At 38.4% G+C, this 13,477-nt stretch overlaps 1 protein-coding gene across 1 annotated transcript; it reads right to left on the reverse strand.

Moving 5' to 3' along the window:
- Nucleotides 1–3,273: 3,273 nt before the first annotated feature.
- On the reverse strand, nucleotides 3,274–12,232 carry LOC141738283 (uncharacterized). The gene is made up of 6 exons (XM_074573494.1): nucleotides 11,586–12,232; nucleotides 10,543–10,706; nucleotides 7,884–9,815; nucleotides 6,687–6,812; nucleotides 4,711–4,836; nucleotides 3,274–3,513 (listed from the first exon to the last, which is right to left on the reverse strand). Exons 2-6 carry the CDS (start codon nucleotides 10,688–10,690, stop codon nucleotides 3,476–3,478), a joined length of 2,370 nt encoding a protein of 789 aa, XP_074429595.1. The 5' UTR covers nucleotides 10,691–10,706; nucleotides 11,586–12,232; the 3' UTR covers nucleotides 3,274–3,475.
- Between the last annotated feature and the right edge of the window lie 1,245 nt (nucleotides 12,233–13,477).

Genomic DNA, 13,477 nt, shown 5'->3' on the forward strand with positions numbered 1-13,477 from the left:
TTAGCATTTTAAACTGTGCCAAAGCTGGCATTTAAGAGAGACTAGGTCTTTTAGAAATACACAGACTAGAGATAAATACCAACACCCCTTTATATTCATGGAAAATGATTCTATGTAGAGTAAATCCAGAGAGCAGGATAGAAAGCTATAGTCTTGAAAGACTGATGAGCGTTATTTTTAAAAACTGAACCACTGAACTATTTATGTTTTTGTTCAAAGAACCTTTTTTTGCCTTTCCTAGTAATCCGTGTCTTCTTTGTAGACATGCGTATTTCCATTTGAAAGTTCTGCTGAAGCCTGAGTGGTAGTAATACCATAATTGGATAGTCCCATGAACCTAAATTAGTGTGAAATGCAGTCACACCATATCCCATAGGCAATACAGCTTAACAGGTCTTCAGCTCCCAGGTCTGTTTATCTTAATACCCTGAACCATTCTTTTCAGAAAGATTGCTTCAGCAAAAGTGCTGACATCTGTCTTATTTCTTTGGCCGTGAAATTACTTGGGGTTTATAGTCTTGTTAACTGAGCTGGCTGGTGGCAGTGAGTCAGCCAAGGGGAATTTGAGGACTCTCTTTAAACAGTGCATTTGTTTTTCCATGCTATGTCTATAGTGAGCATGCAATGAGTGTGGTTTTTGCCATTGGCTTCTGTCTTCCATTGTTTTATTTTAATAGAAAGACCTGTAATTAATCTTTTCCAACATAAGGCAGAAAACAGGACATTGTAAAAGGGAAAGCAGATGCTACCAAATTGAAAATTAAAATACAGAATTAAAACCTGGCAAGCTAACATAACCCCCTGGCTCCATATCAGTGATTACACCACACCCACTTTGCAACAGAGGTTTTAGTTAGCTACAAAAAAAATGATTTAGAAATTGAGTCACAGACACTAAGTCCATCCAAACAAAGCTCCCAGTATGGCAGTCTCAGGGGCCTCTAAGGTTTGTTACTGCTGTGCCAAGCAGCAAATAGATTCTTCAGCTGCCCTAGATGCTGCAGGAAGCATCTGAAAACTTCAAATGCAATGTAGTGCTGCTACAGTTACAAGTTCATAATACTGCCAGCACTGCACTGACTCATCACTGGGCAATCTAGTGGTAGCAAAAGTTGACACGTATGTGCATCTGTAACAAATATCAAATATCACCGTGGCTAGTTACCTGTCTGAATAAAGAGAGCCTGGACTTCCAACTCACAGCCTTTTAAGAGGCAGTTTGTACTTCACAGCCTTTCTGAACATTAAATTGTAATCCAGCTGACTTTAAGATGCAGTCCACAAATCATCCATGCTGCTTGCTGAGTGAAGAAAAAGCCAAATAGAAGATTTAGTTTTAAGGTCACAGGACTAGTACCGTCAGAGTAGAGTACACCACATATAACATTACCCAAGAAGTATTTCTGGGAGCGCTAGAACATTCATGCATGCTACTTTAAGCATTGCTGTGGATCCATAACATGGGTACACTACAAGATTTTATTTAAGATAGCATTTGTTTACAAAGAGCTGTCTAAACACTCCTACTGCTACTCCCTCACATACTCTTGGGAAGCTAGCATCACCAGGCCCTCAATTGCTTCTTATGTCTAGGTAAAAAGCATACTGACTACTGCAAGACCTGTGAAGGGATGACTACCATGATCTTGGGAGTACCTGTGATATATCAGCCATTCCCAAAAACCTCCCCCCAAGAGTGCCATCTAACTATGAGGTCATGAATATTCCTCTCTGAGAAGCAGCAAAAAACCCAAACAGTTAAGTTTGTCAGCACAACTGGCTTAGTGTTCAATCCCAAAGCTATGCTCAAGGTCAGGGAAAAAGTGGTCAATCCTTCCCTAAGAAGTCTCAGTTACAGCTGAGGATTACTCTTAGGTCATCACTTACAGTCTTTAGGTTGAAGAGATTCTACCCCTCATTCTCCCTGTCAGAATAAAGTCTGTTCCCCTCTAAGAGCAGCACATTCCTGTATTAGATATCCAAGAGCAGCAGTCCTATATTTTCCCAGAGTATTAAAAAGCTCCATGCTTGAAGTAATTCCTTCCCTCGTTTTATTCTTTGAGGTTCTGATGCAATAGGTTTTGTGCAGCACAAAAGCCAAATAAGAATTTGTATATTCCTTATTTTCCTGCAGTGCTTAGGGTAGAGAGGAAATAAAAACTTGGCATCAGAGTGTTAAAGTGGATCCCTAACAGCTTGAAGTAAAGCCTATAATTACAGTAGCTCTTTAACAAGCAAGTGCTGTTAAAAATAATAGAAAGATCAAGGATCAGTTGGGTCAGGAAACCTCAATACTCCCCGCACAGGGAAAACAGCATAACCTCAGTTACAGCTCAAGCTAATAACAGGTAGACACAAGACTTGAATGCAGTCACAGGAAATGCTACTTTTATCCCTGTAGGTTACTCTAGGGCACAGACAGAATAAGAATATTGGGAGAGAAGGCAGAAGACAAGTCCTGTCTTCGTGTCCTGTCCATTTTCCCCTACCCTTTATTAACAAAAAACTGTGGGGTTTTTTTTCCCCCCGTTTCCCTACCTTTTTCACTCACGCTATCACTTTATTTGGGAATTATCCAAGAATGGCAGGATTGTATTTATTCTTCTCACATGATGATACTAGCTTTCATAGACATGAAAAAGATCACATGTTTTTGAGCCATCCATCTCATCTATTTCTATTATTCATTAGATAGCTCAGAGACCTAATGTTAGCATCTTAGTTCTATAAAGAGATTTTTCTGTAGTGGGTTGCCAAGGTCAATATCAACTGTAATAGAAGTCATCAGTAAGAAGTCAGGGAACGGGGCACACCACTGTCATAAAAAAAACTTTCCGTTTCTTCTTGAAAATCCATCTCAGGATCTCCACAGAGGACCCAAAAAGTCTCCACAAAAAAAGGTGAGGAGGGGGAAGTATCACATCAACCTGGTGCTTCATTTTTAGTCCTCAGTCATGCATTTAAAGAGAGTAATATCTGAGGAACTGCCTAGAAATTTTGAGTCAGTACTTGATACAGCTTTAACTATATTCCTTTAAACTTTGACAAAACCAAATCCAGCCAAAAATCCATCTGGAAGAGAATCTTGTACCTACGTCCACATCATATAGACAAACTGACTGTGAGATGAGATGACCTTGACAGGCTTCACAGTCCTGCAGACCTTAAGAACAGGGCAGCAGTAAATAGTATGCTCCAACAGTATTGATGCACATACATCCCTATCAAACTTTTTTGCTTCCATGTATAGATGGAATACACGAAGTCTCAAAGTGCAATTCTATTAAATTTATTATTTAAATAGTGGATATGCTAGTTGTAAAAAGGTGACTTTAGTGTTAAATAATTCCATTTTAATAGTATCCTCAGTCTTTACAGTGCTACTTCTTACCCTTTAAGAGCACACAGCATCTTACAAAGCATACAAGAAAATAACAACTGAGGTTTTCCCCCCCTTCTGCCCCAATATTTGCAGTTATCTTCTCTTATAGAGCGACTTTCTCAATCCACATCCTAAAATAAAAAAAGAAAAGAGGTTAAGGTATGCATTCTCCTTCCAAATAATATACATCAATTTGATTCTAAAGAAAGATGAGACATTAGTGATTGCCTTTTCCTACTGCAGGAGAGGACACAGATGGTTGATATTAGAACTATGTACTCAGCTTCCCAGCAAGGATAAATTCTGCAGGAATGGTGTTGGACTGCAGAAAATCCCAGTATAACAGACAAGAGTACCACATCAAACTCATCGCATATTTTCAGTGTGCTCTTGTAACTACATTGTTGAATGCATCCAAGAAATACCAACTATTTCTGGTGCAAATATAAGTAGTATTTTGGGATTGTGCAAGTTTCCTGGATGCTATTACTAAAAAGGATCAGCAATTAAAGATTTAACAATGATGTTTAAATAATTTGACTTCAGGACTGATGCCAATTTTGACTAGTAAGATGTTTCAGTCTAAGTTTCTGTTTCTGACCTTGCAAATACATGGAATTTTAATCCTCAGTTTAGTATATGAGAACTAACTGAATGAATATTGACATTCACTTTACTATACCAGATTGTTCTATTCCAGAAGCAACTCTGATCTTTTAGGTAGCTTCTTTTAAGTAGTGAGCCTTTTCAGTTTATAACCTTTTCAGACTCTCCCGCAAATGCACAAAACTTATTTCTTATTGACCTACTTAACGCACTTTTCCCTTCCATTGTTTTTCCTATCTTCCTCCGAAGTAACAAGAAGTTCCTACTCCATAAAGTTGAAGTTCTTAAGAATTAACTATATGCATTTGTGTTGTATCAAATTACAGGCTGAGACAGACCTGTAGCTTAAAGGAAAAGATATACTGCAAAGTAGCACAGGACCCAACATTTTAAAGAGTTAAAACAGTTTGAAGAGCATCTAGACTAAAATAGTGGAGTTTGGTTTTGTTGGGGTTTTTTTGCTGTGTTTTTTCTTTTTCTCCCCCACCCCTTTCCCTTAAAGGGAAGGAACCTAACCTCATCATAGCTATAATGATATTCACAAAAAGGTAAGTGTTCAGAGTTTAGCTTGCTTGTTTTCTTGTCTATGTATATAGCACTTGCTATTATTTCACAGGCTATCCAATATCTTTGCAGATCAAACCAAGAACCATTAGTCCTCAAGACAGTAATAAAAAAACACTTATAACAGTCATTTTTGTAACTTCTCACTGTATACCAACCTTTGCGTATGCTGCTTTTGGGCACCTCCCACATCTCTACTTCTTCCACCTCACACCTTGTGTCCCTGCGTTTTAAAGGTGGTTTGCCTATTCTTTTCTTCTTTGGTTTAACTAAAGGTGGGCAGCCTAAATAGCAAGATACAACTGGTGTTATTTCTTCAAATCATAGTCATAGCAAATTTAAGCTTGACTTTCCCCAACTGGCCTGCAGTGCTCCCCTTTCTCCCTACCCTCTATGTGCCCATTTTAGTGGCAGAAAAGAATGACACAATGTATGTCAAGCAACAGTCTTATATGTCTACAATATTTAATCACCATCTAACCATAATTCTGGATGCATTGTATTTTGGGTCATCACTTGGATAGGTGTTAATGTGGCAAAAAAGAACACAGTGGGAGTTGGATAATTCAGTTCTTTTCAAGTGTTCACAACTAGTTGATAGATGTCCAAGTGACCCAACTCACCCATTGTCTTTAAAAAAACCTCAATTCTTCAGACCTGTTAAGGTACACAGTTCAAGAATTCAATCATTTCTCATATGATATTACCACTAGGGTAACATATCTTGTTTAGCCAAAACCCCCTTACTTGCAGGATACTTAAATTTAAGATTAATTTGGAGAAGCCAGTCCTAAAGTAAGCAACATTTTAAAAAGGATGTTATTTTACTAGCACTTCTGAGGCATCAATTGGCATGAACAGCATTCAGAAGAAACAAATTCCTGCTTCCTAATACTGAATGTGATAGCTTCTTCAAACTACATAGGCCGGAAAAGGAGGAAGAGAAAGCAGGGAATAACAAAGGCCAAACATCCTCAAGTATGCTGCACCATCTATGATTTAGAAGAGGTAGAAGGGACATGGTGAAAGTTAAAGGTAACAAAGTTATTTTAGAACTATTTTATTATTTTTATGAGTTGTTGTAAGGAGATAAGTACCATGCTGCTAAAGTAAAGTGTTTTCAACTTTTATGGAGCAGGCTAACATAAAAAAAACCCACAACATTTTGAAGATTGTGTGGATAGAAAGGATAAAACCTCCAATGCAGGTGGTGAATCCCAAAACCCAACATGCTCAAGCAGAAAAGCAATGCAGAGAGAACTAAGGAATACACTCTGAAGAATAGTCTGCTCAGCTGTTGATACAGGAAACCTGATGTATATTATCACTGAACTGAAGAGAAGCAAGTCATCAGTTCTGAAGATAACTTCACACTCTGCTATTTGATAGACTGATCCTGTGATACTTGAAAGCATGTGACCCTGGAGAGTATTAACACTCAGACTACAGTAAATTCAACAGTTGTTCCAACAGCACTTGCACTAAAAAACCCCTTGAAGAGCATCTAGAAACAGAGCTGAGCTCCAATTAGACCTTAGTTGTAAAGAAAAACCATTCTGCTTCAGGAGGAAAGAAAAAGATATGGAAACTATCTAACCTTTTACTTCGTTAGAATAACTGTGATTTGTTCATCTTTTCTTTAACCACACCAAGATGAGTAGCACTCAGACATCCTTTATCAGTAGTGGGGCAAACTGTTGGTCCATGCTTTCTCCCAACATTGCCCTAAGTAGCTGTCACACACGACTTCCTATACGTTCTACTCATCAAGATTAGGAACTACCACTGCATGTGCACTCAAGAGAAGCATTATCTGAGTTGATACTACAGTTTATGGCAGTAGCAACTTTGTACAAGTAAGGGATTTTCTTGGCCACATCAAAACATTCGATGCTTTGATTTCCCATAGTACCTTTAAAAAAGTAGCTATAATGCATCCTTATTCACATGTTTGAGTAGGATATAAATATACCACAAGATGTACTGGCTGACAGGCGTTTCATCAATATCAGAGCAGTGAGAATTGTTTTTATTATCTTCAAATCTTATTCAAATATCATAAGCTTGCTGTTTTGTATCACCTCCTTTTGAATGTTCCTTAAGAACAAAAGCACATTGAGGAAATAAGTTGTACCTTGTTCTTTGCTCTTGGCTGAGGGTGAGAGATGACCATGTATTTGGCTGGTAAATTTGGGTTTAGCACCACTTCTAATCCAGAGCTCTTCAGGTGGTATCCCCATGTTCTCCCTTAACAGCCGTCCTAATAAAAAAAGTTGATTTAAGGTCAGTATTTACTTTCAATAATGTTAATATAATGTTCGATCCACAAGTCAGAATGCAAAGCTAGCTACTGAATCCAATTGTAAGAGTCCATTAAAATAAAAACATAGTTTTCTTGAGAACACACTTGACAAAAATTACAAGCTGCTTTAAGTCTACAGATTTTGTACAAAGAAAATAAAGAACACTAAGCCTGTTATTAGAAGTAGATCTCCCTGTTTTAGATGCCTTCCACATTACAACACAGCTGTATTAATATTTAATATATATAATATATAATAGATAAATAATAATTAATACAAGCAGTATTAAACAGCAGCCGCTTACTGAAGTGTCCACATAACCAGTTATGAACCCTTACTGATAATTCTGCTTATTCTCCATTCAGATTAATCCAATTTCTACCAATATCTACCTTTGGGTAAATAAAAATGTTCTTTTCCAGATCAAATTTAATACAGTTTCACACTGATTTTATGAAAATAAAGCAAAAATTTGGTTGCTAACATTAAGAGAGCAGCAGCTACAATAAAAAGAAAATTAATGGTTTGACTCCTCTTCTGCAGAGAAGTTACACAGGATATAGCCACCAGATTATAATAAATTTAATCCTGTTTAATCCACCTAACATGGGTCTGTGAAGGGAGAATCAGAATGTTTGTATAAATTTAAGTGCTGAGCTTCCAACATATTATTAAACAATGGTAAACGTGCAGTTCAAATGACCTTAAGCTTTTCAAATGAAAAAGTTGCCACTAATGGCAGAAAGGTAAGTATATAAAAATCTAACTCAAAAGGAGAGTTTCTGCAAAATTCTCTGCTGGTTGTGAAGATGCAGAATCCTCATGCAACAGGTAAAAAAAAAAATAAGTCACAGCAAACCTGCTCTACCTAAAAAGAAATTGTTCTGCAGTACTTCTGGCTCTAAGCCAAACCTGAAGCTACAACATTTTCCAATCTTCCCACTGGTTCAAACTACAATTTGCAACTGTGATTAGGTGTTCTTTGTGTGTTTTATTAAGCAGCACTTCATCCTCAGCAATTAGCTTACCTCCCAAAAATTTCCATAACATTCGCTGATGTTCAAGTCCTTCTCTTCTTGCCATAGGCCTCTTTCTTCCGTAATACCCACAGTCACTGTACACAACTTCATCTTGTTCTTTCTCCTTTGGCTTGTAAACTACACCAATGTTTTCACCAAGCCCGCTCCTAGTTTTTATTTTCTCCTGAGCAGGCCAGCTAATTAATTGAGCTGGTATAGCATTTTTAGGTGGTTTCCAAAGCACCCTCTGGCCAACTTGGTAGAAACTTCCTCTACTAGGTGTCAAGATTCCATAGGGAGTGGCTTCTTGAAAGAAATATTCAATTTCATCCATATCATCCTCATCCTCCTCCTCCTCTTCACCTTCATCCTCCTCCTCTTCTTCCCTCACAGAGTATTCTTCAGAGTCCTCAACTTCTGACAAGTTCTTAGCTGGTTTTTTCTTGAGATAATTGATTTTTTTCCAACTAGAAGATCTAGGAAAGGCTCCCAGCTTTCTACCTTTACTGGAAGCCTCTTTAGTCTTCTTCCTCGATGCATTTTTGACATCTGGGTCATTCAAGCTGTTCATCTGCTCCCTTCCTACCACTTCATCTTCATTAAGGGACCCACCACTTTTAATTTTCTCTTTCTCTAAGCCCTCTGTACTTTTCTGGAAGGTATACGTGCTTTTCTGAAGCACATAGTCAGGGACAAAATAAGACACTGGGGCATTATCAATTGATGAGCCTTCCTCTCTAGAGGACATGTCATCAGAAGAAAGACTGAGTACACTTTGACGTTTCTGTTGTGGCAAACAAACATCGTAGTTGTAATTTGTGTCCATACTAGCCAACCAACTGTTAGAGGGAATGTACTTCTCAATTGATTCGTCACACCAAATACTTTTATCTGTTTGACTTTCATTTGCTGTGCTGTGGCTTAGATTCAGTTTTTTCTGCTGAAAACTCAAGTCACTCATTACCTCCATACTAGATGGAAGTAGTCCTGCTTGCTGAATAAAGCTGGGCTCTTCTTGAGAGGTTTTTGAGCCTGTAGATTTTTTAGAGCTAGATTTCTTAGCTACTATCACATCCTGTCTTACCACTGGTTGATCTATGCTAACAGATCTTGCCAGCTCTGCAATTTGCACTGCCATGGTTTCCCCTGGGGGGGATTTTTCCTGTTGACTCACATTTGCCTGCTTTTCTGCATCCAGCTTCACTTCGTTATTTTGGGCCTCTTTTTCTTGCACAGTTTCAACAGCCTGTTTTGAGGTAAGAACAGCTTTTCTCTCATCTAAATAAGCTCCTGGCACCATTTTCTCCCCTTCATGTGGGCTATATATCCTTCCTTCACATGAGCTAACAGAAAATAAGTCACGCTGCACTATGTTTTCTGGGACTGGTTTACCACTTGCCACATCATACAATGGGATAGTTTCTTTAAAGGACTTCCACAGTTGAATAGCTGGAGAGCCATTGCCATATTCTATCCTCACTTCTTCCTTCTCAAAGGCATAGCTCCCAGTAGTAAGATTTCTATACTGTGTAGAGCTGGAAGGGCTCTTGTTACGAAACTCTCTGTCTACCACAATGGAAGATCCAGATGAATCTTGTTTCTCTGAAGTACTTTCAGTCTCTGTACCTATACCAGAAGAAACACAGGCCATATTTCCTGCATCACAACCTTTCGTTTCTGTATGGCTATCTTGATGCTTTTTTTGCTTGTTTTCAGGCTGTCTAGGATCAGTCTGTGTTTCTTTTGTCTCCATTTTTTTCCCAGAGGTACTATAGTGCCTAAATCTTGTTGCATGATAAAACATAGGGGAAGGTGCAGAAGCATTAAAATACGGCCTTCTATTAATTCTTGCATGCACTGGGTGCTGTGGAACAAAAAATCCAGGGTACTCATGGAGTGCAACAGAATAAAATGGAAAATATGGATTTCCATTTCGGAAGCCTAGACATTGGGGATAAAAAAAAGTAAAGACAAATATATCTTCTTTCTGAAATAAGTCATTCTGATTAATAATTGCTTGCATACATAGGGGCAGCTATAAGATCAGATACACAGGTAAGTAATACACTCCACCTGTCAGTGTTTGGAAGCAAATTTGGTGCAGAAACACAGAGAGTGTTCCCTGTTATAAAACAGCTTATCTGGACACCTATACTTTAACCAGAGCTTGCTTTCATTCCTTGGAACTTACATCAGCTAGCTTCCTATAATTTTTTTTTTTCTATTTTATGGACTATACTATAGCATTGTCTTCAAAAAAGACAGCTGCAGATAGAAGTTCACATAGGTATACCATTTACAAGATGTATTTCACAATATTGTTTCTGTGTGGATTTTTATTTTATCTTTATCCATACCTATAATGCATGCATGTATGGAACTCATATACACACGTGAGTGCTAAGCACATTCTAGAGCTCTTTATCTCTAGGATAACCATTACTTAATGTCTTGCTTAGTTTCCACTCTCCAGAAATGGATGCTTTCTAGCACACAAGGTACATATTTAAATAACACTTCATAAATCAGATCTTTGACAACTAAAACATTGCATTAGTTCTACCTTAAACTCCCAACAAGCTTGTTAACACAGATATACATTTGTTTCCTCCACTCTAACAGTAGTTTACTAAGCAAAGCTACCACAGGCAGCTCTCATTTACCTTACCTGGAGCAGGTACACAGTATGGACTGTATGCATGACTGAGGTACCACGAACTTGGAAAAGGCTGTTGTGCTGTTGGCTGCGCATAAAAAAAGGGTCTCGTGTGGTTGGTGGAATATGATCCACTTTCTGAAGTTGAGGCAGTATTCATTTTTTTTTTCCAAACACTGGAAGAGATAAATGATCAGGATTAATCACTTCAAAAACTGTGCAGCTTCAAGATTTTTATGCTCTGTCAGAATTCAGCAGACATTCCTCTCTCAGCATAATGAAACTGGATTTTTCCAGAAGAAAACTACTATCTTCCAACCAGAAAATAGCAAACTGACATTACTATCAAAGTCAAAGATTTTCAGTTCTCCTTTGCTAAGCAAGTTTTTATATGCAGCTCTCAATATTAGTACTTCAAGCCAATCCTATAACACATTTTAAAGCCACAGGACCAGTAACTTTAATATAGTCTTATATGCACACATTCAAATAAATAGTATTCCAGCCAATTGAAAGCTAGCCTTCAGTCAGTTAGCCTTGAGCAATAGACCTCAAAAAAAGAGTAATAGAAGGCTTCACACAATCAGAAGTTTGGTGCTCCACAAAAAAAACACTTCTTAATGCCGACACATACATTGTATCTGAAATCACAGAGCTCTATTAATTGAGGATTTTTACTTTATAATATACTTAGGAACAGCTAACATAGTAAACCAAATATTTCAGTGGCACCATGCTTCCTATGCTTAAACTAAATGATAAGTAACAAAAAAAGCAAAATCCTTAATGCACGACTTCACGCTCAAAACCATACAAAACTCACAAGACAGTACCTCCTTCCACACTTATGTATTTCCTTAGTTAACTAATACCCTAAGTTCAGTCCATTCCAACCCACATAAGCGATACAGCCCTGTCATGCATACTTATCAGCAAGAATAAAAGAAATCAGAGAACTCAGAAAAACTAGTGACAGGAAAAAAAAAAGACAGCAGCTCAAGTCTTTAGAAAACTTAAACACTGCAAAGTTACAGAAAAAAAATTGGATTTAACACCTGTTACAAACTAGCACACAGTTCAGCCTAGGGTTTCAGAAGCTCTGAGGTACACTGGAGCCCTCTTCAGTTTCCATCTAGAACAGTCCGGACAGCTCTTGCAAGCACCAAAAAGCCAACCGACTCCCCTCACTCTCCTAGGCCAAAGCCTAGGTTAAAGTTAAATTACTTTAACCTTTGAGAGAGTATAATGTAGGGAAGAAGAGGGAAAGAAAAAAAAAAAAAAGCCCTAACAAAAACTAAGCTATTCCTGCCCCATTAGAGCCCCCCAAAACTAAGGTCCATGCTGCTGCTGCTACTCACAGCCCAGCAATAAACTAACCAAGCCCTCAGCTCACCCTTTTTATAGCAGGCAGCTGCTACTTGTCCTCTCCCCCTTCCACCTGAGGCTCATTTAAAAGTGACGTAGAGGCCTTTTTCCCAACAATGCGTGGGAAGGCAGAATCAAAACACGAAGATAGGAACAGTAGTAAAAGCCTTCAGCTGGTATACAGAAAGCTAGCAGTCTCATCTTGCAGACTTTTAAACTGCATCTCTAAATTAATCCAATATTTTCCTTTTGTAACGTTGGAACTTATGTTAAAAAAACCCAAAAGGATACATCACCAATCTTCTGCTTAAAACTACTGTTAAAGATACTTTTTGTAGGAAAAAAAGATAAATCAGATAATGCAAGGTAAAGTTTGCATTTGTTTCTAAAGTTTACCAGTTGCTCAGTACTCAATAAATGGAGCGATGCTCTTCCATCCTAACACAGCTTACTAGACGGACAAACGTAATGTTCTTTCCATATAAGCAAGGGAAGTGCTTATTCCAGTACAGCGTACTCCACTGTACATAACAGCAATTTATGAAATGTGAGGTTGTAATTGGGCTCTACCCTGGTTCCTTACAGGGGATGAGAATCTGAATGGTCACTTGGCGACTTCACATCTCTGAATGACAGCACCAGTATTGGGAGAGATGGAGAGAGAAAGACGCACAACAAATGCACTGTGCAAGTAGGTGGGTGACTAGAGAAAAAACAGAGGTGTGGATGCTTAGAGGCTGTTTATATTTCTAGGTTGGTGTCCTGGTTTAAGCAACAGAGGACTAATTTCTCTTCTAATGCCTGGGAAAACTGCATTTTTAGAAGACTCTAGTGTCTGAATTTGTGAAAATATTTCCTTTATAGCCAGCTATGGCATGTGGGTTTCAAGGTCTCAGTGTTTTCGAGCTCGCCAGGTGCAGGGATGAGGAGGAGCGAGACCTGGGCACTTAACCCAAGCTGGCTGACAGGACTATTTCATACCATGAACATCACGTTCAATATAAAACAGAAAGTTTGCTGAGGAGTTTCTCTCTTCTACGATGGCTGCGATCCTGAGAACTTCTTGCCCTGGTGCTGGACCCCTGAGCCCCTCCCTTCCTCCCAAATCCGTAGCGCTCGCAGTGTCCAACATTTGCTGTCCACCGCTGGCAGTGCACAGCTTCCTGCTGATGGAACTGTCTCAGTATAATCCTTGTATATTTTATATTGGTATTGGGATCAACACTGGTTCTTTAATATTATTAATGTTAATTGTCTGGTATTATTCTAGTAAATCTGTTTATATTTCAACCCTTGGGTTTCTTTACTTATTTTTCCCGATTCCCCTTTCTGGGTGGGGAGGGGTCATCGGGTGATAGAATAATTGTCTAAATGACAAAAAATTGTTGTGGGTTTCTCAAGCTGAAACAGTTAGGAAATTCCTGTAATATCCTTTCTTTTTTTTTTCTTTCTATAATGTTCAAATTAAACTTGTCCTTTGCACGAAGACACAAATTTTAAAATGCCTGGGAAGGACTACTGATCTCACTGATCACAGACTTCCCGAGTCAAAGCTTTTCTTTAGCACTGATGGCAGCTCTTG

This window comes from Larus michahellis, chromosome 2, assembly GCF_964199755.1.
Source record: "Larus michahellis chromosome 2, bLarMic1.1, whole genome shotgun sequence".
Lineage (NCBI taxonomy): Eukaryota > Metazoa > Chordata > Aves > Charadriiformes > Laridae > Larus > Larus michahellis.